The sequence below is a fragment of the Triticum aestivum genome, chromosome 1B (genome assembly GCF_018294505.1).
Source record: "Triticum aestivum cultivar Chinese Spring chromosome 1B, IWGSC CS RefSeq v2.1, whole genome shotgun sequence".
Classification (NCBI taxonomy): domain Eukaryota; kingdom Viridiplantae; phylum Streptophyta; class Magnoliopsida; order Poales; family Poaceae; genus Triticum; species Triticum aestivum.
The window spans coordinates 139,144,079-139,170,554 of NC_057795.1; the positions used below are offsets into that span (position 1 = coordinate 139,144,079).

The 26,476-nt window shown below is 43.6% G+C and overlaps 1 protein-coding gene across 1 annotated transcript; it reads left to right on the forward strand.

The window, feature by feature from the left end:
* The first annotated feature begins 24,934 nt into the window (after nt 1–24,934).
* LOC123088224 (glutathione S-transferase 4) lies at nt 24,935–25,947 on the forward strand. The gene is made up of 2 exons (XM_044510421.1): nt 24,935–25,224; nt 25,318–25,947. The coding sequence occupies exons 1-2, from the start codon at nt 25,023–25,025 to the stop codon at nt 25,785–25,787; spliced, it is 672 nt and encodes a 223-aa protein (XP_044366356.1). The 5' UTR covers nt 24,935–25,022; the 3' UTR covers nt 25,788–25,947.
* Nucleotides 25,948–26,476: the final 529 nt, after the last annotated feature.

Here is a 26,476-nt window from a genome sequence, read left to right on the forward strand (position 1 = left end):
CTCATTGAGCACCATTGGCAAAGGGCTGGACGGTGACTCCTTTTTGTATTCATTTGTATTGGTACTCATCACAAGTTTTGTATTGCATTATTTAAGATTTGAGTAATTATTTGTAATGTGGATGATTGTTGTATTGTGTTGCATTTGAATAATTATTTAGTTTGCTTCTGTTTGTTGTATTATGCTGGATTTGATATATTTTGCGGGCCAATGAGATGCGAAAAGCAGCGGTGCAAGAGCAGACACCGCAAAGCCGACCTGTATAAAAGCATATTTGGCGAATATACTTATATACGGGTCGGTTTGGGGAGTCTACATCTGCAGCCGTCCTTGCCGTCCCGCAAAAGCCGTTCTCCGCGAACTACAAACGAGTTTTGCGGGCCGGCAAGATGCAGGGTCTACTAGAGTTGCTCTTACAACTCCAGACTTTTTATTTGTTCAGTATGCACCATTCAAAGCCACGTCATCAACTTTCAACCCTTTCTTCCTTTATTTTTTATTTTACATGCATATATTGATTTTTTGAGCTAAATGACCCTGATATTGAAAATCACTACAAATGAACTCTGAAAAGGTTGAAGTTGACATGGTATCATTATTTCACCCACATAGCATTTGCAAAAAAGTTGAGAGGGTTACGGCAAAAACTGGATGCACATTGTGTACAAACTGGACAATCTCTTTCGGAGTATCAGGGTTTCAAACGAAAACTCATCTGTTACAAAGGCACTTCTCATTTTTTAAACTTATTACAACTCCAGAATTTTTGTGTGTTCAGTATGCACCATTCAAAGACACATCATCAACTTTCAACCCTTTCTGCCTTCATTTTCTATTTTTCATGCCTATACTAATTTTTTTGAGCTAAATGACCCTGATATTGAAAAGCACTACAAATCTCATTTTCTATTTTTTGTACCTAAAGCAAAATATTCACAAAAAAACTATAAATACAGCATAAAACAACTCAGAAATAAATAAAAAAATATTAAAAATATTATAGCTAAAAGCAAAAATATTCACAAAGAAACTCAAAATACAACATAAAACAACTCAGAAATAAATAAAATAATATTAAATTTTTTGTATCTAAAGAAAAAATATTCACAAAGAAACTCTAAATATAGCATAAAACAACTCAGAAATATATAAAATAATATTAAATTTTTTGTACCTAAAGCAAAAATATTCACAAAGAAACTCTAAATGCAGCATAAGACAACTCAGAAATAAATAAAAGAATAATAATTTTTTTTGTAGCTGAAGCAAAAATATTCACAAAGAAACTCTAAATACAACATAAAACAACTCAGAAATAAATAAAATAATATTAAATTTTTTGTATCTAAAGAAAAAATATTCACAAAGAAACTCTAAATACAGCATAAAACAACTCAGAAATATATAAAATAATATTAAATTTTTTGTACCTAAAGCAAAAATATTCACAAAGAAACTCTAAGTACAGCATAAAACAACTCAGAAATATATAAAACAATATTAAATTTTTTGTACCTAAAGCAAAAATATTCACAAAGAAACTCTAAATGCAGCATAAAACAACTCAGAAATAAATAAAAGAATAATAAAAAAATTTGTACCTGAAGCAAAAATATTCACAAAGAAACTCTAAATACAACATAAAACAACTCAGAAATAAATAAAATAATATTAATTTTTTTGTACTTAAAGGAAGAATATTCATAAAGAAACTATAAATACAACATAAAACAACTCATAAATAAAAAAATATTAAATTTTTTGTACTTGAAGCAAAAATATTCAGAAAAAAACTCTAAATACAGCATAAAACAACTCAGAAATAAATAAAAGAATATTAATTTTTTTGTACCTAAAGCAAAAATATTCACAAAGAAACTCTAAATACAACATAAAACAACTCAGAAATAAATAAAATAGAAAAGAAAAACTACATAAAAAACTCTACGCGCTGCACAATGGACCTGCTTGGGCTTGGGCCAGGAAACAGACCCCATAAGGCCGAGAAGGCCCACAGGATAGCGCGGCAAAGTTAGGCCCAGAAGCCTGCTAAAGAGAGGAGCTTGAGAGAGCTACCGCATTGGTACTTATAAACCAGTGCGGACGCCCTCGCTAGCGAGGTGGGACTAAACTTGCCGCACAGGACCTGCGCCAGCGCACGCCTTTAGTACCGGTTCGTGGCTCTAACCGGTACTAAAGGGTGGTCTTTAGTACTGGTTGGAGCCACTAACCGGTACTAAAGGTGGTCGCTTTTGGCCGTTTGGCCTGACCAAATTTGACCTTTAGTACCGGTTGGTGGCCCCAACCGGTACTAAAGGCTCCTCCTATATATAAAGAGCACTTATGAAAATTTCAGTTAGTTTCTTCTTCATCTGCTTCGTCATCGTGCCTATCTCCATCGCCGCCGCGCCCGTCGCCCCGTCGCCGCCCCCGCCGCGCCCGTCCCCGTCGCCGCCCCTAGGGCTGGACCAAAAGCTCATAGCTCGCGAGCTTAATGAGCGCTCGATAGTTCGGCTCGTTAAGCTCGGAGCTCTCTTTTAATGAATAGAGCCAATCATTGATTTTAGCTCATTAATCTTAACGAACGAGCTAACGAGTTTCACGAGTAGCTCATTAAGGTCGCTAGTAACAACATAACGCGTATTTTCATCTTATGTGACAAACTTTTTGTAGCACCTCATCCCATGAATTCAATCTAATCAACATATGAGGCAACTTTTATATGAACAAAATTTGCCATGATACAAGTAGTATTCTCTGCAATTTGCCATGATCAAGATGTGACGCCCGGATAAGGATGGCAATGGGTAGGGTATGGACGGGGTAGAGCAATACCATACCCATACCCGTATAGTCGGTGGGTACAAAATTCTACCCATACCCGTACCCATGGGTATGAAACTTTACCCATACCCATACCCGGTGGGTACCTGTACCCATTGGCTACCCAATGGGTAGAACAAATAGTACATGAGTTGTTCACATTTTTACGCTCATTTATAGCACATTTGACAAAAAAACAATTATCTCAACTCAATAACTGGTAGATAAGTACAACATACTCATAAGTCAATAGGAGTAGACAACCACATGACAAATTAATGATTAATTGACAACAACTTAACATTAGTTTACAAGCGGGCAGGGTATGGGTATACCCGTGGGTACAAAGTTATACCCGTACCCTACCCATGACTTAACGGGTAGGGTATGGGTATTACCCATGGATATAAAATTGTGCCCATACCCTGCCCATGTGGGTACAGTACCCGCGGGTACCCGTACCCGTGGGTAAAATTGCCATCCTTACGCCCGGATGTTTAAGCTACAGTAACCCTCCACTAATGTTGCCGTGTCACTACAATTACTGTTGGTAAACTCGCGTTGTTTCAACCCTTGTTCAAATTCAAATTTAAATTCGAGTCAATCTTTAAAAGTTTTCAAATTTCGAAACTAAAATGTTCTAGGTGTTGCAGATAATGCCTGGATATTTGTCATGGTGAACCAACATTTTTATAAATTGGTTTATGATACGTCTCCAACGTATCTATAATTTTTGATTGCTCCATGCTACTTTATCTACTGTTTTGGACTATATTGGGCTTTATTTTCCACTTTTATATTATTTTTGCTACTGACCTATTAACCGGAGGCCCAACCCAGAATTGCTGTTTTTTTGCCTATTTCAGTGTTTTGAAGAAACAGAATATCAAAGGGAGTCCAAACGGAATGAAACCTTCAGGAACGTGATTTTCTCACCGAACGTGATCCAGGAGACTTGGACCCTACTCCAAGAAGTGCCAGAGGCGGTCACGAGGGTGGAGGGCGCGCCCCCCTACCTCGTGGGCCCCCTGTTGCTCCACCGATGTACTCCTTCCTCCTATATATACCTACGTATCCCCAAACGAACAAAAAGGGAGCCAAAAACCTAATTCCACCACCGCAACCTTCTGTATCCATGAGATCCCATCTTGGGGCCTGTTTAGGAGCTCCGCCGGAGGGGGCATCCACCATGGAGGGCTTCTACATCAACACCATAGCCCCTCCGATGAAGTGTGAGTAGTTTACTTCAGACCTTCGGGTCCATAGCTAGTAGCTAGATGGCTTATTCTCTCTTTTTGGATCTCAATACAATGTTCTCCCCCTCTCTTGTGGAGATCTATTAGATGTAATCTTCTTTTTGCGGTGTGTTTGTTGAGACCGATGAATTGTGGGTTTATGATCCAACTTATCTATGGAAAATATTTGAATCTTCTCTCAATTCTTTTATGTATGATTGAGTTATCTTTGCAAGTCTCTTCGAATTATCCTGTTTGGTTTGGCCAACTAGATTGGTAGTTCTTGCAATAGGAGAAGTGCTTAGCTTTGGGTTCAATCTTGCGGTGTCCTTACCCAGTGACAGAAAGGGTTGCAAGGCACGTATTGTATTGTTGCCACCGAGGATAACAAGATGGTTTTTTTATCATATTGCATGAATTTATCCCTCTACATCATGTCATCTTGCTTAAGGCGTTACTCTGTTTTTAACTTAATACTCTAGATGCATGCTGGATAGCGGTCAATGAGTGGAGTAATAGTAGTAGATGCAGAATCGTTTCGATCTACTTGTCTTGGACGTGATACCTATATACATGATCATTGCCTAGATATGCTCATAACTATGCTCAATTCTGTCAATTGCTCAACAGTAATTTGTTCACCCACCATAGAATATCTATGCTCTTGAGAGAAGCCACTAGTGAAACCTATGGCCCCCGGGTCTATTCTCATCATATCAATCTCTATCGCTTTATTACTTGCTTTGTTTTTACTTTGCCTTTTACTTTTCACTTTGCATCTATCTATCAAAAATACCAAAAATATTATTTATCATCTCTATCAGATCTCACTCGCGTAAGTGACCGTGAAGGGATTGACAACCCCTAATCATGTTGGTTGCGAGTAGCTATCGTTTTGTGCAGGTACGATGGACTTGTGCGTGGTCTCCTACTGGATTGATACCTTGGTTCTCAAAAACTGAGGGAAATACTTACGCTACTTTGCTGCATCATCCTCTCCTCTTCGGGGAAATCCAATGCAGTGCTCAAGAGGTAGCAAGAAGAATTTCTGGCGCCGTTGCCGGGGAGGCTCACGCAAGCAAGTCAACCATACCAATTACCCATCACAATCCCTATCTCTCGCATTACATTATTTCCCATTTGCCTCTCATTTTCCTCTCCCCCACTTCACCCTTGCCGTTTTATTCTCCCTCTCTTTCCAAATCTCCTCCTCTCTTTCCCGTTTGCCTTTTCTCGTTGCCTTTCTATTTGCTTGTGTGTTGGATTACTTGTTGCCATGGCGCAAGATAATACCAAATTGTGTGATTTCTCGAATACCAATAACAATGATTTCCTTAGTACTCCGATTGCTCCACTTAATAATGATGAGTCTTGTGAAATCAATACCGCTTTGTTGAATCTTGTTATGAAAGATCAATTCGCCGGCCTTCCTAGTGAAGATGTCGCTACTCATCTAAATTTTTTTGTTGATTTGTGTGATATGCAAAAGAAGAAAGATACAGATAATAATATTGTCAAATTGAAGTCATTTCCGTTTTCGCTTAGAGATCGTGCTAAAGTTTGGTTTTTGTCTTTGCCTAAAAATAGTATTGATTCTTGGAACAAGTGCAAAGATGCTTTTATCTCTAAGTATTTTCCTCCCGCTAAGATCATCACTCTTAGGAACGATATCATGAATTTTAAACAACATGATCATGAGCATGTTTCCCAATCTTGGGAAAGAATGAAATTGATGCTTCGCAATTGCCCTACTCATGGTTTGAATTTATGGATGATCATACAAAATTTTTATGCCGGATTGAATTTTGCTTCTAGAAATCTTTTATATTTGGCCGCGGGAGGCACGTTTATGGAAATTACGTTAGGAGATGCCATAAAATTGCTTGATAATATTATGGCTAATTATTCTCAATGGTACACCGAAAGATCTTCTAGTAAAAAAGTGCATGCTATAGAAGAAATCAATGTTTTGAGTGAAAAGATGGATGAACTTATGAAGATGTTTGCTCCTAAAAATACACCTCTTGATCCCAATGATATGCCTTTGTCTACCTTGCTTGAGAACAATAATGAATCTATGGATGTGAATTTTCTTGGTAGGAATGGTTTTGGAAACAACGCGTATAGAGGGAATTTTAATCCTAGGCCTTATCCTAGTAATCCCTCTAATAATTATGGAACTTCCTACAACAACTCTTATGGAAATTTTAATAAGATGCCCTCTGAATCTGAGAGTAGTGTTAAAGAGTTTATGAATTCACAAAAGAATTTTAATGCTTTGCTTGAAGAGAAATTGCTTAAAGTCGATGATTTGGCTAGGAACGTTGATAGAATTTCTCTTGAAATTGATTCTTTAAAGCTTAGATCTATTCCTCCTAAGCATGATATCAATGAGTCTCTCAAAGCCATGAGAATTTCCATTGATGAGTGCAAGGAAAGAACCGCTAGGATGCGTGCTTCCAAAGATGCCTTTATTAAAGCGTGTTCTTCCAATTCCTATGAAAATCAAGATGAAGATCTAAAAGTTATTGATGTGTCCCCCATTAAATCTTTGTTTTGCAATATGAATCTTGATGAAACTGAATATGATCTTCCTTTACCTAGAAGGCGTTCTAAGAATTCGGAGTTTCTAGATCTTGATGATGAATTTGATGAAAGTGGGATTGAAAGAAATAAAAACCTAGATGTTGCTAAACCCACTATTTTGGATCTCAAGGAATTTAATTATGAAAATTGCTCTTTAATTGGTTGTATTTCCTTGTTGCAATCCGTGCTAGATTCTCCTCATGCTTATAGTCAAAATAAGGCCTTTACCGAACACATTGTTGATGCCTTGATGCAATCTTATGAAGAAAAACTTGAGTTGAAAGTTTCTATCCCTAGAAAACTCTATGATGAGTGGGAACCTACTATTAAAATTAAAATTAAAGATTATGAGTTTCATGCTTTGTGTGATTTGGGTGCTAGTGTCTCTACTATTCCCAAAACTTTGTGTGATTTGCTAGATTTCCGTGATTTTGATGATTGCTCTCTAAACTTGCATCTTGCGGATTCCACTATTAAAAAACCTATGGGAAGAATTAATGATGTTCTTATTGTTGCAAATAGGAATTATGTGCCCGTAGATTTTATCGTTCTTGATATAGATTGCAATCCTTCATGTCCTATTATTCTTGGTAGACCTTTCCTTAGAACGATTGGTGCAATTATTGATATGAAGGAAGGGAATATTCGATTCCAATTTCCCTTAAAGAAGGGCATGGAACACTTCCCTAGAAAGAAAATAAAATTACCATATGAATCTATCATGAGAGCCACTTATGGATTGCCTACCCAAGATGGCAATACCTAGATCTATCCTTGCTTTTATGCCTAGCTAGGGGCGTTAAACGATAGCGCTTGTTGGGAGGCAACCCAATTTTATTTTTGTGTTTTTTGTTTTTGCTTCTGTTTAGGAATAAATAATCCATCTAGCCTCTGTTTGGATGTGGTTTTATCTTTTAATTAGTGTTTGTGCCAAGTAGAACCTATAGGATAACCTACGATGATAGTTGATTTGATTCTGCTGAAAAACAGAAACTTTGCGTGCACGAATATAATTTTGTTAAATCACAGGAACGTGATTTTGTGTTGATTCTTTTTGCTGCTGTTCAATAAACAAATTGTACAGGACTTCCTATTTTGGTAGAATGTTTAGAGTTCCAGAAGTTTGCGTTAGTTACAGATTGCTACAGACTGTTCTGTTTTTGACAGATTCTGTTTTACGGGTGTTGTTTGCTTATTTTGATGAATCTATGGCTAGTAAAATAGTTTATAATCCATAGAGAAGTTGTAATACAGTAGGTTTAACACCAATATAAATAAAGAATGAGTTCATTACAGTACCTTAAGTAGTTCTTTGTTTTCTTTCTCTAACGGAGCTCACGAGATTTCTGTTGAGTTTTGTGTTGTGAAGTTTTCAAGTTTTGGGTGAATTCTTTTGATGGATTATGGAACAAGGAGTGGCAAGAGCCTAAGCTTGGGGATGCCCATGGCACCCCCAAGATAATCCAAGGACACCAAAAAGTCAAAGCTTGGGGATGCCCTGGAAGGCATCCCCTCTTTCGTCCACTTCCATCGGTAATTTACTTGGAGCTATATTTTTATTCACCACATGATATGTGTTTTGCTTGGAGCGTCTTGTATTATTTGCGTCTTTGCTTGTTAGTCTACCACAATCATCCTTGCTGTACACACCTTTTGAGAGATCCATACATGAATTGGAATTTGTTAGAATACTCTATGTGCTTCACTTATATCTTTTGAGCTTGATAGTTTTGCTCATAGTGCTTCACTTATATCTTTTGAGCGTGATAATTTTTGCTCTAGTGCTTCACTTATATCTTTTAGAGCACGGTGGTGGATTTGTTTTAAAGAAACTATTGATCTCTCATGCTTCACTTAGATTATTTTGAGAGTCGTTAATAGCATGGTAATTCGCTTAATGTTAATATACTTGGTGTTCAAGATATGTGAAACTTTCTTTTGAGTGCGTTGAATACTAAGATAAGTTTGATGCTTGATAATTGTTTTGAGATATGAAGATGGTGATATTAGAGTCATGCTAGTTAAGTAGTTGTGAATTCAAAGAATACTTGTGTTGAAGTTTGTGATTCCCGTAGCATGCACGTATGGTGAACCGTTATGTGATGAACTCGGAGCATGATTTATTTATTGATTGTCTTCCTTATGAGTGGCGGTCGGGGATGAGCGATGGTCTTTTCCTACCAATCTATCCCCCTAGGAGCATGCGCGTAATACTTTGCTTTGATAACTTCTAGATTTTTGCAACAAGTATATGAGTTCTTTATGACTAATGTTGAGTCCATGGATTATACGCACTTTTTCCCATCCTTCCACCTTTGCTAGCCTCTCTAATACCGTGCACTTTTCGCCGGTATCATACACCCACCATATACCTTCCTCAAAACAGCCACCATACCTACCTATCAGGGCATTTCCATAGCCATTCCGAGATATATTGCCATGCAACTTTCCACCATTCCGTTTATTATGACACGCTCCATCATTGTCATATCGCTAGCATGATCATGTAGTTGACATCGTATTTGTGGCAAGGCCACCGTTCATAATTCTTTCATACATGTCACTCATGATTCATTGCATATCCCGGTACACCATCGGAGGCATTCATATAGAGTCATACTTTGTTCTAAGTATCGAGTTGTAATTATTGAGTTGTAAGAAAAATAAAAGTGTGATGATCATCATTATTAGAGCATTGTCCCAAGTGAGGAAAGGATGATGGAGACTATGATTCCCCTATAAGTCGGGATGAGACTCCAGACGAAAGAAAAAAGGGGGCCAAAAAAAGAGAAAGGCCCAAACAAAAAAAAGAGAGAAAAAGAGAGAAGGGACAATGTTACTATCCTTTTACCACACTTATGCTTCAAAGTAGCACCAAGATCTTCATGATAGAGAGTCTCTCATTTTGTCACTTTCATATACTAGTGGGAATTTTTCATTATAGAACTTGGCTTGTATATTCCAATGATGGGCTTCCTCAAAATGCCCTAGGTCTTCGTGAGCAAGCAAGTTGGATGCACACCCACTTAGTTTCTTTTGTAGAGCTTTCATATACTTATAGCTCTAGTGCATCTGTTGCATGGCAATCCCTACTCACTCACATTGATATCTATTGATGGGCATCTCCATAGCCCTTTGATACGCCTAGTTGATGTGAGACTATCTTCCCTCCTTTTTGTCTTCTCCACAACCACCATTCTATTCCACATAGTGCTATATCCATGAATCACACTCATGTATTGCGTGAAGATTGAAAAAGTTTTGAGAATGTCATAAGTATGAAACAATTGCTTGGTTTGTCATTGGGGTTGTGCATGATTTAAATATTTTATGTGGGGAAGATGGAGCATAGCCAGACTATATGATTTTGTAGGGATAACTTTCTTTGGCCATGTTATTTTGAAAAGACATGATTGCTTTGATTAGTATGCCTGAAGTATTATTATTTTTATGTCAATATGAACTTTTGTCTTGAATCTTTCGGATTTGAATATTCATATCACAATTAAGAAGATTTACATTGAAATTATGCCAAAGTATCACTCCGCATCAAAAATTCTTTTTTATCATTTACCTACTCGAGGACGAGCAGGAATTAAGCTTGGGGATGCCTGATATGTCTCCAACGTATCTATAATTTTTGATTGCTCCATGCTACTTTATCTACTGTTTTGGACTATATTGGGCTTTATTTTCCACTTTTATATTATTTTTGGGCTAACCTATTAACCGGAGGCCCAGCCAAGAATTGCTGTTTTTTGCCTATTTCAGTGTTTTGAAGAAACATAATATCAAACGGAGTGAAACCTTCGGGAACGTGATTTTCTCACCGAACATGATCCAGGAGACTTGGACCCTACTCCAAGAAGTGCCAAAGGCGGTCACGAGGGTGGAGGGGCGCCCCCCTTGGGCGCACCCCCCTACCTCGTGGGTCCCCTGTTGCTCCACCGACGTACTCCTTCCTCCTATATATACCTACGTATCCCCAAACGAACAAAAAGGGAGCCAAAAACCTAATTCCACCGCCGCAACCTTCTGTATCCACGAGATCCCATCTTGGGGCCTGTTCCGGAGCTCCGCCGAAGGGGGCATCCACCATGGAGGGCTTCTACATCAACACCATAGCCCCTCCGATGAAGTGTGAGTAGTTTACTTCAAACCTTCGGGGCCATAGCTAGTAGCTAGATGGCTTCTTCTCTCTTTTTGGATCTCAATACAATGTTCTCCCCCTCTCTTGTGGAGATCTATTCGATGTAATCTTCTTTTTGTGGTGTGTTTGTTGAGACCGATGAATTGTGGGTTTATGATCCAACTTATCTATGGAAAATATTTGAATCTTCTCTGAATTCTTTTATGTATGATTGAGTTATCTTTGCAAGTCTCTTCGAATTATCTTTTTTGGTTTGGCCAACTAGATTGGTAGTTCTTGCAATGGTAGAAGTGCTTAGCTTTGGGTTCAATCTTGCGATGTCCTTACCCAATGACAGAAAGGGTTGCAAGGCACGTATTGTATTGTGGCCATCGAGGATAACAAGATGGGGTTTTTATCATATTGCATGAATTTATCCCTCTACATCATGTCATCTTGCTTAAGGCGTTACTCTGTTTTTAACTTAATACTCTAGATGCATGCTGGATAGCGGTCGATGAGTGGATTAATAGTAGTAGATGCAGAATCGTTTCGATCTACTTGTCTCGGACGTGATGCCTATATACATGATCATTGCCTAGATATGCTCATAACTATGCTCAATTCTGTTAATTGCTCAACAATAATTTGTTCACCCACCATAGAATATCTATGCTCTTGAGAGAAGCCACTAGTGAAACCTATGGCCCCCGGGTCTATTCTCATCATATTAATCTCTATCGCTTTATTACTTGCTTTGTTTTTACTTTGCCTTTTACTTTTCACTTTGCATCTATCTATCAAAAATACCGAAAATATTATTTATCATCTCTATCAGATCTCACTCTCGTAAGTGACCATGAAGGGATTGACAACCCCTAATCGCGCTGGTTGCGAGTAGCTATCGTTTTGTGTAGGTACGAGGGACTTGTGTGTGGTCTCCTACTGGATTGATACCTTCGTTCTCAAAAACTAAGGGAAATACTTACGCTGCTTTGCTGCATCATCCTCTCCTCTTCGGGGAAATCCAACGCAGTGCTCAAGAGGTAGCAGTTTACTGCCCTAAAATAAATAAAACAATGGCTAAAGTAATATTTGTAAATGCTTTTTAAGTTACAAAAGAATCCAAGCTATGTTAGATGCTCACCAAATCATTTATGCATGTGTCTAAAATTTGCATTGTGGTTATATGGACAAGTCTCATTTTATTTAAAAGTCAATTGCTAGTGGGTTTACAATAAAACAGGAAACTTTAAAAATGGAGAAGGGACCCCCTCCCTCTCTGCCCGGGCCTTACACACTGGGCAGGCCTAGCCGTTCTAGTAGATCAAGCCAGCCCAGCCGCGCCCCTTGCTCCCCTTACCCACCCCGAGCCGAACCCTAGCCGGTTCCATCCCCACTCGCCCCCACTTCCCTCCCCCACGATCCCCTCTCTCCTCCCCCTCCCCACTTGATCCAGACCGGGCACCCTTGGCGCCGATCGAACCAACCCCGCCGCCGCTTGGACCCTCCCTTGTTGGACTGCCTCGCCCCATCGACATCGCCCTCGACCTCTTCGTCCCCGACGGTGCCACCTCGTCCCGACTTCGCCCTGCCGCCTCGTCCCCATCACTGCGCCGTCCTCGACCTCCTCCTCAACCGTGGCTCCTTCGAGCCTCGCCAGTGTTCCCCTACAACGAGGGTGAGCCGCCATCCGTCCTCCTCTTCCCTCTCCTCGTTTCACCATCGTAGGCCGTCGTTCGCGCTGCCCGGTCTTCGTCCAGTGGTCGCGGTCACCGCAACCGTGACCGCGTCCAGCCCCGTGTCGTCGCCCCCCTACTTGTGCTCCTCGCAGCCCGTGCTCCCTCTCCTCGCGCCATCGCCACTCACGCCCCGTTTCCCCCCGCTGCTCTGCTTAGCCCGGCATGGCGGCTCTGCTCTGCCCACAACCCCCGCCTCTGTCATCCACGCGCTAGCCACCGCGCCCCTCCCTGCTCCCGCTGCCTAGCGCCACCGTGGCCGCTGCTTCCCGTCCATGGCCGCCTCCGGCTGCCAGCGCTGCCGGCGCCGCTCGGGGCACCGACCAGCCTCGCGCCCCCGCAAACTGGGCGCCTGGGAGCGCCCCGATAGCCCGCTCGAGTGGCCAGATGGGCCACTGCCAACGGGGCCCCACGCCCCTGTTTACAAAAAGAGAGTTTTATATTTTTTAATAAAGATGATTAATTATTTAATTAATTAATTAGTTAATTAAGTAATTACTTAAATTAATTAACCCTACTTAAATAGCCTAATTAGCTAAATTAGTTAATTTAACCTGCTAAGTCTATGACAGATCGGCCCCACACGTCAGGTTGACCCTGGTCAACTCTGTTGACCGCTGACGTCATGATGACGTCAGGATGACATCATAATTCCATTTTTTGAATTAATAATAATTTCAGAATATTGTTAAAACTTTGAAAAATCATATAAAATAAACCGTACCTTGGATCGAAAAATTTGTACATGAAAGTTGCTTAGAACGACGAAACGAATCCAGATACGTAGTCCGTTCATTTTTCACACGTCCCTAGCATAGCAAACGTTGAACTTTTCCCCTCCGGTTCATCTGTCTGACAGACGTCCGGAACCGGGAAAACTTTCCCGGATGTTTCCCCCTTTGCCAGTATCACCTAGCACCACGTTAGAACACGTCTAGCTCTGCCTGTTGTCCTGTTATGCTCTTGGTTGCTATGTTTTTACTGTTTTCTCCCCCTTCTTCTCTTCGATAGACCCAGTGACGGCTGCCGATGCCGCTGTGATCGACTACGTCGACGACGACCCCTCCTTCTCGCCTGAGCAACCAGGCAAGCCCCACCTTTGACCATCCCGATATCACCCATTCATACTCTCATGCTTGCATTAGATTTTGCTATTATTATTGTTTGCTCCTATACTGATGCATAGCCTGCTTTTTGTACCTGCTATTGTTACTTACCTACTTATCCTAAACTGCTTAGTATAGGTTGGTTAGTGATCCATTAGTTACCCCACCTTGTCCTTGTTGCCCCTGCTTCATCATCGACGACTCGATCAACGTGATCGATGACCAGAGCCCGACACCTCACATCACATCACGCCCCTTTTGTTGCTCGACTCTACAGAGCTACTATCGAGTGCCGAGGGTGATCCCTCATAATGCACTCCTGATGATAATTCTGTAGTGTAGCTATTCAGTCGTGGTCATCGAGGGTGAGTTCCTCTTTCACCATTCCCGATACGGTTCTGTCGTTCAACACCTCAAGAGTGAACCTGGAGGGTGGTCCCTCTTATGTTCACCTTGATGATTACATTGAGTGAAATCCACCGGGGGTGATTCCTCGGGTTTTCCCCTTGATGTTTGGACACACGGTTACCTTGACTTTACTTGAGACCTTGGTGAAAGTCGGACGGGCCCGGAGAGCACCCGCAAGAACATGACGTGGCATGGCCGGGCATTCTAGGCCCTTGTCGTAAGTCCACAAGACGGGGCGACGGGGTCACTTTCGATCGTGAGTCTCTGCTCGTCTCCGCAAGCTAATAATACACTACGGTTTGGGTATTTGTTCTGAGTTGGCCTCTGGCCTTTACACACCAACCACCACGTGAGAATAGTTATGGGCCTCGACGTCGCATTATCAGCTGAAGCTTTGTCAGACGTCTAGTTCAGCAGTGCGGCACGGCTGGGCCGGCACCATCCTGTAGTGGTGGAGCCTAGTCCGCCCTGCTCGCAACGACCCGGAGTACAACGAGCGATGGGCCCAGACCCTGGAGTGCTTAGGAGGTAGACCGGCGGGAACCTCTCTGCTGAGCCTAGGTAGGGCTGCGACGTGTTGATCTTCCGAGGCCGGGCATTGACCCCAGAAAGGTGTGTCCGGCCAGAGTGATCGAGCGTGTTGGAAAACATGGTGCACCCCGGCAGGGAAGATTATCTATTAATAGCCGTGTCCACGGTAACGGACGTTCAGACTTATATCCTGATCTTATACAACTACAAATGGATACTTGAGATATGTGGCTCCGGGATTGCTTTCTCGCAGGGAGTCGAGGAAGGATCTCTGGGCATTAATGCTACAACATGCTTGTTAATTATAAACTGCTATTCTTTACTATTCTACATGCTGCAAGATGCTTGGAGCTGCTTGAAGATGCTAGTCTTCGATAGGCTAAGCCTTCCTGTTGGGGAACGTTGCAGAAAATAAAAAATTTCTATGGTTTCACCAAGATCTATCTATGAGTTCATCTAGCAACGAGTGATAGGAGTGCATCTACATACCCTTGTAGATCGCGAGCAGAAGCGTTCAAGAGAACGGGGATGATGGAGTCGTACTCGCCGTGATCCAAACCACCGATGACCAAGTGCCGAACGGACAGCACCTCCGTGTTCAACACACGTACGGAGCGGATAACGTCTCCCGCGCCTTGATCCAGCAAGGAGGAGGGAGAGGTTGAGGAAGATGGCTCCATCAGCAGCACGACGCCGTGGTGGTGGTGGAGAGGCAGTACTCCGGCAGGGCTTCGCCAAGCTCTTAGCGGAGGAGGAGAGGTGTTGGGGAGGGGAGGGGTTGCGCCTTGGATGTTGTGTGCAGCCCTCCCCTCGCCCCTCTATTTATAGGGGAAGGGGGAAGGGGGACGACCCCCTCTAGATGAGATCTAGAGGGGGGGGCGGCGGCCAAGGGAGGGGGCTTGCCCCCCAAGCAAGGGGGCGCCCCTACTAGGGTTCCCCCCCCCAACCCTAGGCGCATGGGCCCAAGGGGGGATGCGCCCAGCCCTCCAAGGGCTGGTTCCCTGCCCACTACGGCCCATGAGGCCCTCCGAGAGAGGTGGCCCCTCCCGGTGGACCCCCGGAACCCCTCCGGTGGCCTCGGTACAATACCGATATGACCCCAAAAATTTCCGGTGACTGTATGACAACTTCCCATATATAAATCTTCACCTCCGGACCATTCCGGAACTCCTCGTGACGTCCGGGATCTTATCCGAGACTCCGAAGAACATTCGGTAATCACATACAAGTCTTCCTAATAACCCTAGCGTCACCGAACCTTAAGTGTGTAGACCCTACGGGTTCGGGAATCAAGCAGACATGACCGAGACTGCTCTCCGGCCAATAACCAACAGCGGGATCTGGATACCCATGTTGGCTCCCACATGTTCCATGATGATCTCATCGGATGAACCATGATGTCGAGGATTCAAGCAACCCCGTATACAATTCCATTTGTCAATCGGTACGTTACTTGATCGAGATTCGATCGTCGGTATCCCAATACCTCGTTCAATCTCGTTACCGGCAAGTCACTTTACTCGTACCGTAATGCATGATCCCGTAACCAAACACTTGGTCACTTTGAGCTCATTATGATGATGCATTACCGGGTGGGTCCAGAGATACCTCTCCGTCATACAGAGTGACAAATCCCAGTCTCGATCCGTGTCAACCCAACAGACACTTTCGGAGATACCCGTAGTATACCTTTATAGTCACCCAGTTATGTTGCGACGTTTGGTACACCCAAAGCACTCCTACGGTATTCGGGAGTTACACGATCTCATGGTCTAAGGAAAAGATACTTGACATTGGAAAAGCTCTAGCAAACGAACTACATGATCTTGTGCTATGCTTAGGATTGGGTCTTGTCCATCACATCATTCTCCTAATGATGTGATCCCGTTATCAACGACATCTAATGTCCATAGTCAGGAAACCATGACTATCTGTTGATCAACGAGCTAGTCAACTAGAGGCTCACTAGGGACATATTATGGTCTATGTATTCACACGTGTATTACGATTTCTGGATAATACAACTATAGCATGAATAAAAGACAATTATCATGAACAAGGAAATATAATAATAATCCTTTTATTATTGCCTCTAGGGCATATTTCCAACAGTCTCCCACTTGCACTAGAGTCAATAATCTAGTTACATTGTGTTGAATCGAACACCCATAGAGTTCCGGTGTTGATCATGTTTTGCTCGCGGAAGAGGTTTAGTCAACGGATCTGCGACATTCAGATCTGTATGTACTTTGCAAATATCTATGTCTCCATCTTGAACATTTTCACGGATGGAGTTGAAACGATGCTTGATGTGCCTGGTCTTCTTGTGAAACCTGGGCTCCTTGGCAAGGGCAATAGCTCCAGTGTTGTCACAGAAGAGAGTGATCAGCCCCGATGCATTGGGTATGACTCCTAGGACGGTGATGAACTCCTTCATCCATATTGCTTCATGCGCTGCCTCCGAGGCTGCCATGTACTCCGCTTCACATGTAGATCCCGCCACGACGCTCTACTTGCAACTGCACCAGCTTACTGATCCACGATTCAACATATACATGTATCCGGTTTGTGACTTAGAGTCATCCAGATCTGTGTCGAAGCTAGCGTCGACGTAACCCTTTATGACGAGCTCTTCGTCACCTCCATAGACGAGAAACATGTCCTTTGTCCTTTTTAGGTACTTCAGGATATTCTTGACCGTTGTCCAGTGTTCCTTGTCGGGATTACTTTGGTACCTTCCTACCAAACTTACGGCAAGGTTTACATCAGGTCTGGTACACAGCATGGCATACATAATAGATCATATGGCTGAGGCATAGGGGATGACACTCATCTCTTCTTTATCTTCTGCCGTGGTCGGGCATTGAGCCGAGCTCAATCTCACACCTTGCAATACAGGCAAGAACCCTTTCTTGGACTGATCCATATTGAACTTCTTCAATATCTTATCAAGGTATGTGCTTTGTGAAAGACCTATGAGGCGTCTCGATCTATCCCTATAGATCTTGATGCCTAATATGTAAGCAGCTTCTCCAAGGTCCTTCATTGAAAAACACTTATTCAAGTAGGCCTTAATGTTGTCCAAAAGTTCTATATCATTTCCCATCAAAAGTATGTCATCTACATATAATATGAGAAATGCTACAGAGCTCCCACTCACTTTCTTGTAAACGCAGGCTTCTCCATAAGTCTACATAAACCCAAACGCTTTGATCATCTCATCAAAGCGAATGTTCCAACTCCGAGATGCTTGAACCAGCCCATAAATGGATTGCTGGAGCTTGCATACCTTGTTAGCATTCTTAGGATCGACAAAACCTTCCGGCTGCATCATATACAACTCTTCCTTAAGATGTCCGTTAAGGAATGCCGTTTTGACGTCCATCTGCCATATCTCATAATCATAGTATACGGCAATTGCTAACATGATCCGGACGGACTTCAGCTTCGCTACGGGAGAGAATGTCTCATCATAGCCAACCCCTTGAACTTGTCGATAACCCTTAGCAACAAGTCGAGCTTTATATATGATAACATTACCATCCGCGTATGTCTTCTTCTTAAAGATCCATTTGTTTTCTATCGCTCGCCGATCATCGGGCAGGTCTGTCAAAGTCCATACTTCGTTTTCATACATGGATCCTATCTCGGATTGCATGGCTTCAAGCCATTTGTTGGAATTTGGGCCCGCCATCGCTTCTTCATAGTTCAAAGGTTCACCATTGTCTAACAACATGATTTCCAGGACAGGGTTGCCATACCACTCTGGTGTGGAATGTGTCCTTGTGGACCTACGAAGTTCAGTAGCAACTTGATCCGAAGTACCTTGATCATCATCATTAATTTCCTCTCTAGTCGGTGCAGGCACCACAGGAACATTTTCCTGAGCTGCACTACTTTCCGGTTCAAGAGGTAGTACTTCATCGAGTTCTACTTTCCTCCCACTTACTTCTTTTGAGAGAAACTCTTTTTCCAGAAAGGATCCGTTCTTGGCAACAAAGATCTTGCCTTCGGATCTTAAGTAGAAGGTATACCCAATGGTTTCCTTAGGGTATCCTATGAAGACGCATTTTTTCGACTTGGGTTCGAGCTTTTCAGGTTGAAGTCTCTTGACATAAGCATCGCATCCCCAAACTTTTAGAAACGACAGCTTAGGTTTCTTCCCAAACCATAATTCATACGGTGTCGTCTCAACGGATTTAGACGGAGCCCTATTTAAAGTGAATGTAGCTGCCTCTAGAGTGTATCCCCAAAATGATAGCGGTAAATCGGTAAGAGACACCATAGATCGCACCATATCCAATAGAGTGCGATTACGATGTTCGGACACACCGTTACGCTGAGGTGTTCCAGGCGGCGTGAGTTGTGAAATGATTCCACATTTCCTTAAGTGCGTACCAAATTCGTGACTTAAATATTCTCCTCCACGATCTGATCGTAAGAACTTTATCTTTCGGTCATGTTGATTCTCTACCTCATTCTGAAATTCCTTGAACTTTTCAAAGGTTTCAGACTTGTGTTTCATCAAGTAGACATACCCATATCTACTCAAGTCATCAGTGAGAGTGAGAACATGACGATATCCTCCGCGAGCCTCAACGCTCATTGGACCGCACACATCAGTGTGTATGATTTCCAATAAGTTGGTTGCTCGCTCCATTGTTCTGGAGAACGGAGTCTTGGTCATTTTGCCCATGAGGCATGATTCGCATGTGTCAAATGATTCATAATCGAGAGACTCTAAAAGTCCATCAGCATGGAGCTTCTTCATGCGCTTGACACCAATGTGACCAAGGCGGCAGTGCCATAAGTATGTGGGACTATCGTTATCAACTTTACATCTTTTGGTATTCACACTATGAATATGTGTAAGAGTACGTTCGAGATTCATTAAGAATAAACCATTGACCATCGGGGCATGACCATAAAACATATCTCTCATATAAATAGAACAACCATTATTCTCGGATTTAAATGAGTAGCCATCTCATATTAAACAAGATCCAGATACAATGTTCATGCTCAAACTTGGCACTAAATAACAATTATTGAGGTTTAAAACTAATCCCGTGGGTAAATGTAGAGGCAATGTGCCGACGGCGATCACATCGACCTTGGAACCATTCCCGACGCGCATCGTCACCTCGTCCTTCGCCAGTCTCCGCTTATTCCGCAGCTCCTGCTGTGAGTTACAAATATGAGCAACGACACCGGTATCAAATACCCAGGAGTTACTACGAGTACTGGTAAGGTACACATCAATTACATGTATATCACATATACCTTTAGTGTTGCCGGCCTTCTTGTCCGCTAAGTATTTGGGGCAGTTCAGCTTCCAGTGACCCTTCCCTTTGCAATAAAAGCACTCAGTCTCAGGCTTGGGTCCATTCTTTGACTTCTTCCCGGCAACTGGCTTACCGGGTGCGGCAACATGCTTGTCGTCCTTCTTGAAGTTCTTCTTACCATTGCCCTTCTTGAACTTAGTGGTTTTATTGACCATCAACACTTGATGTTCCTTCTTGATTTCTACCTCTGCTGACTTCAGCATTGAAAATACTTCAGGAATAGTTTTCACCATCCCCTGCATATTGTAGTTCATCACAAAGCTCTTGTAGCTCGGTGGGAGCGACTGAAGGATTCTGTCAATGACCGCCTCGTCCGGGAGGTTAATGTCCAGCTGGGACAAGCGGTTGTGCAACCCAGACATTTTGAGTATGTGCTCACTGACATAACTATTTTCCTCCATCTTACAACTGTAGAACTTGTCGGAGACTTCATATCTCTCGACCCGGGCATGATCTTGGAAAACCATTTTCAGCTCCTCGAACATCTCATATGCTCCGTGTTGCTCAAAACACTTTTGGAGCCCCGGTTCTAAGCTGTAAAGCATGCCGCACTGAACGAGGGAGTAATCATCAGCACGTGACTGCCAAGCGTTCATAATGTCTTGGTTCTCTGGGATGGGTGCTTCACCTAGCGGTCCTTCTAGGACATATGCTTTCTTGGCAGCTATGAGGATGATCCTTAGGTTCCAGACCCAGTCCGTATAGTTGCTGCCATCATCTTTCAGCTTGGTTTTCTCTAGGAACGCATTGAAGTTCATGTTAACATGAGCGTTCGCCATTTGATCTACAAGACATATTTGCAAAGGTTTTAGACTAAGTTCATGATAATTAAGTTCATCTAATCAAATTATTTAATGAACTCCCACTCAGATTTGACATCCCTCTAGTCATCTAAGTGTTACATGATCCGAGTCGACTAGGCCGTGTCCGATCATCACGTGAGACGGACTAGTCATCATCGGTGAACATCTCCATGTTGATCGTATCTTCCATACGACTCATGTTCGACATTTCGGTCTCTGTGTTCTGAGGCCATGTCTGTACATGCTAGGCTCGTCAAGTTAACCTAAGTGTTTTGCATGTGCAAAACTGTCTTACACCCATTGTATGTGAACGTAGGAATCTATCACACCCGATCATCACGTGGTGCTTCGAAACGATGAACTTTAGCAACGGCGCACAGTTAGGGGGAACACTTTCTTGAAATTATTATGAGGGATCATCTTATTTACTACCGTCGTTCAAAGTAAACAAGATGCATAAACATAATAAACATCACATGCAATTAAATAGTAGTGACATCATATGGCCAATATCATATAGCTCCTATGATCTCCATCTTTGGGCTCCATGATCATCTTCGTCACCGGCATGACACCATGATCTCCATCATCATGATCTCCATCATCGTGTCTCCATGAAGTTGCTCGCCAACTATTACTTCTACTACTATGGCTAACGGTTTAGAAATAAAGTAAAGTAATTACATGGCGTTAAATCATTGACACGCAGGTCATACAATAATTAAGACAGCTCCTATGGCTCCTGCCGGTTATCATACTCATCGATTTGCAAGTCGTGATTCCTATTACAAGAACATGATCTCATACATCACAATATATCATTCATCATTCATCACAACTTTTGGCCATATCACATCACAAGGCAATTGCTGCAAAAACAAGTTAGATGTCCTCTAATTGTTGTTGCATCTTTTACGTGGCTGCAATAGGGTTCTAGCAAGAACGTTTTCTTACCTATGAAAAAGCCACAACGTGATTTGTCAACTTTTATTTACCCTTCATAAGGACCCTTTTCATCGAATCCTCTCCAACTAAAGTGGGAGAGACAGACACCCACTAGCCACCTTATGCAACTAGTGCATATCAGTCGGTGGAACCTGTCTCACGTAAGCGTACGTGTAAGGTCGGTCCGGGCCGCTTCATCCCACAATACCGCTAAAGCAAAATAAGACTAGTAGCGGCAAGAAAGTTGACAACATCTATGCCCACAACAGATTTGCGTTCTACTCGTGCAATAGAGAACTACGCATAGACCTAACTCTAATACCACTGTTGGGGAACGTTGCAGAAAATAAAAAATTTCTACGGTTTCACCAAGATCTATCTATGAGTTCATCTAGCAACGAGTGATAGGAGTGCATCTACATACCCTTGTAGATCGCGAGCGGAAGCGTTCAAGAGAACGGGGATGATGGAGTTGTACTCGCCGTGATCCAAATCATCGATGACCAAGTGCCGAACGGACAGCACCTCCGCGTTCAACACACGTACGGAGCGGATGACGTCTCCCGCGCCTGGATCTAGCAAGGAGGAGGGAGAGGTTGAGGAAGATGGCTCCAGCATCAGCATGACGGCGTGGTGGTGGTGGAGAGGCAGTACTCCGGCAGGGCTTCACCAAGCTCTTAGCGGAGGATGAGAGGTGTTGGGGAGGGGAGGGGCTACGCCTTGGATGTTGTGTGCAGCCCTCTCCTCGCCCCTCTATTTATAGGGGAAGGGGGAAGGGGGCCGGCCCCCTCTAGATGAGATCTAGAGGGGGGGCGACGGCCAAGGGAGGGGGCTTGCCCCCCAAGCAAGGGGGGCGCCCCCACTAGGGTTCCCCCCCAACCCTAGGCGCATGGGCCCAAGGGGGGGATGCGCCCAGCCCTCCAGGGCTGGTTCCCTGCCCACTACGGCCCATGAGGCCCTCCGAGAGAGGTGGCCCCTCCCGGTGGACCCCCGGAACCCCTCCGGTGGCCCCGGTACAATACCGATATGACCCCGAAACTTTTCGGTGACCGTATGACAACTTCCCATATATAAAACTTCACCTCCGAACCATTCGAAACTCCTCGTGACGTCCGGGATCTTATCTGAGACTCCGAACAACATTCGATAATCACATACAAGTCTTTCTAATAACCCTAGCGTCACCGAACCTTAAGTGAGTAGACCCTACGGGTTCGGGAATCATGCAGACATGACCGAGACTGCTCTCCGGCCAATAACCAACAGCGGGATCTGGATACCCATGTTGGCTCCCACATGTTCCATGATGATCTCATCGGATGAACCACGATGTCGAGGATTCAAGCAACCCCGTATACAATTTCCTTTGTCAATCGGTACGTTACTTGCCCGAGATTCGATCGTCGGTATCCCAATACCTCGTTCAATCTTGTTACCGGCAAGTCACTTTACTCGTACCGTAATGCATGATCCCGTAACCAAACACTTTGTCACTTTGAGCTCATTATGATGATGCATTACCGAGTGGGCCCAGAGATACCTCTCCGTCATACGGAGTGACAAATCTCAGTCTCGATCCGTGTCAACCCAACAGACACTTTCGGAGATACCCGTAGTATACCTTTATAGTCACCCAGTTACGTTGCGACGTTTGGTACACCCAAAGCACTCCTACGGTATCCGGGAGTTACATGATCTCATGGTCTAAGGAAAAGATACTTGACATTGGAAAAGCTCTAGCAAACGAACTACGCGATCTTGTGCTATGCTTAGGATTGGGTCTTGTCCATCACATCATTCTCCTAATGATGTGATCCCGTAACGACATCTGATGTCCATAGTCAGGAAACCATGACTATCTGTTGATCAACGAGCTAGTCAACTAGAGGCTCACTAGGGACATATTATGGTCTATGTATTCACACGTGTATTACGATTTCCGGATAATACAATTATAGCATGAATAAAAGACAATTATCATGAACAAGGAAATATAATAATAATCCTTTTATTATTGCCTCTAGGGCATATTTCCAACACTTCCCCTCTATTCTGGCATTCTGCAGTTCAGTCCACAGATACAAACCTTCCATTTGATACCAGTGCATACTTAGTATAGATCTGATGCTTCCGAGTACTTTGGATGAGTACTTACGGTTGTTTTGCTACCCATTTCCCCCCTTCTTTCTTATTTCCGGTTGATGCAACTAGATGGTGGATCCATGGAGCCAGATGCCACCGCCGACAGATACTGCTACGTGAAGACCGCCGACGACCAGGAGTAGTTAAGAGGTCCCAGGCAGGAAGCCTTGCCTCTTCGATCGTTGTTGCTTTTGTGTTTGCCTTCTTAAGGCAGTGTTGTTTAACTAATGTCTGTACTCAGATATTGTTGCTTCCGCTGACTCTTCTGTATCGAGCTTGTATTCGAGCCCTCGAGGCCCCTGGATTGTAATATAAAGTTTGTATTATTTCATTTTTGTGTCTAGAGTTGTGTTGTGATATCTTCCCGTGAGTCCCTGATCTTGATCGTACACATTTGCGTGTATGATTAGTGTACGATTGAATTGGGGGCGTCACACAAGAGAGCTAACTTTTATATGTTTTTACATAGTACATTTCCTTAAATTGGCTATGTAACCATTTTTTCATTTTTTTTTACCAAAAAATGCCATGATTTCTCAGCATACGAAAGTTCCTACATTTGGCATTTGAACATTTACATAAAAAACCCTAAATTTACCATGATCTTCTAGGGGAACATTTTTTTTCTTTCTAAATTTTGCCTTGTCATAAGTACAAAATTTAATTTTCACCGACGACAACTAACTCTGTAAATCCAACTTGTAATAATTTATATGAACAAAATTAGGTATTACTATTAGCATTACTGCAACAAAATTGGCCTATACGAACAAATATTATTTACAGAGTACCGTAAGAATCTTGATGTTCTTAGACAACAGTACCATCACCCAACTTTTGACTGGACTGTTTTGTACTCCCTCCCTCTCTTAATATAACAACATTTTTGACACTACACTAGTGCCATTTTTTTTTATATATTATGAAACAGATGGAGTATTTTATAATCTTGTTTCTACAGATGGACTACTTGACGATTTCGCGGATGAGCGAACATGCATTTGCATCGACCATTTAACCTGACAGCTCGTGTAGGCCAGAGAGTAGAGACCATATAATGGAACACAGTGGGGATCTGGACTGCATCGATAGTTAACTCCGGACGCAAGCAGTGACGCCACCATCGGGCTCCAAACGATGAGCAACAGCGCGCCTATTTAATGGTGATGAACTCGACTGTGCAACGCAGTCAAGCAAAGCGGAAGCGGGAGCGAGCAGAGCAAAGGTGCGATGGCGCCGACGGTGAAGGTCTACGGGTGGGCGATGTCGCCGTTCGTGGCGCGCGCGCTGCTGTGCCTGGAGGAGGCCGGCGTCGAGTACGAGCTCGTCCCCATGAGCCGCGAGGCCGGCGACCACCGCCAGCCGGACTTCCTCGCCCGAAACCCCTTCGGCCAGGTCCCCGTTCTCGAGGACGGCGACCTCACCATCTTCGGTACACCTACTTCCATCAACATCTCTTCTTGTTTTCACTGGGTTGACTAATTCCCAATCCCATAAAGGACTGACAGTAGGAAGCTTCACGCAGAATCGCGCGCCGTCGCGAGGCACGTGCTGCGCAAGCACAAGCCGGAATTGCTGGGCTCCGGCTCGCCGGAGTCGGCGGCGATGGTGGATGTGTGGCTGGAGGTGGAGGCCCACCAGCACCAGACCCCGGCGGGCACCATCGTGATGCAGTGCATCCTCACCCCGTTCCTCGGCTGCCAGCGCGACCAGGCCGTCATCGACGAGAACGCGGCAAAGCTGACCAAGCTGTTCGACGTGTACGAGGCGCGGCTGTCGGCGTCGAGGTACCTCGCCGGGGATTCCCTCAGCCTCGCCGACCTCAGCCACTTCCCGCTCATGCGCTACTTCATGGACACCGAGTACGCGTCGCTGGTGGATGAGCGCCCGCACGTGAAGGCGTGGTGGGAGGAGCTCAAGGCCAGGCCGGCGGCGAGGAGGGTGACGGAGTTCATGCCGCCAAACTTCGGGTTCGGAAAGAAGCCAGAGGAGTGAAGACAAGAACGAGCACCGACCGAACGTGTTGTGTGGTCTGTGCGACCATGGCTCAATGTTTTGGGTTGTTTGTGTTCCACGCATGAATCTCTCCTTAATTTTTTTAATAATAAAGCACGGATTGGGTCTCCGGATTCACCGTCACAATACGCTTCTTCCAGTGATTTTACGCTTTCAGTTTTTTTCATATGGTTTGCCCGAGGTGGTACTATTTTTCTTCAGCTCCTCCGTCCGTCTCAAAACTTCGTACGTCGCTTTCCTTTATCCGACTCAAAACCGTCCGTTCGTTCGTCCGTCTCAAAACTTCCTAAGTAGTTTTCCTTTCTCCGTCTCAAAACCAACCTCAACGTGCTTAAAGAAAAAAACAACGCGAGCTATGCCGTGCTGCAGCCGGTGATCCATCCCACCTATCCTGATGTCAATTTACTTTTTAAATAGTCCCACATCGGCTCCTTACATCCAATGCATCTAATTTATATACGTCTTAGATTTGTCTGGGTGTTAAGAAGCTATCTACGAATAAGAGAAGCCATCTAGGAATAAGAAATAAGAGACTATAAGGAAGAAAAAAGAGGCCAAAGGAAAAGGAATAAGGATGAATGAACTCCAAAGTGGGAAAGGAGCGCCACTGCAATGGAAGGAAGGTTGCTGTGGCGCGTGGTCACCGGATAAGGTAGTTGTGGTCAACC

Excerpts from the sequence above, each read along its gene's own strand:
- LOC123088224 (XM_044510421.1), top strand. The coding sequence starts at position 25,023 with ATGGCGCCGACGGTGAAGGTCTACGGGTGGGCGATGTCGCCGTTCGTG. Across the intron at positions 25,225-25,317 it reads CGGCGACCTCACCATCTTCG|AATCGCGCGCCGTCGCGAGG; the intron begins GTACACCTACTT and ends AGCTTCACGCAG.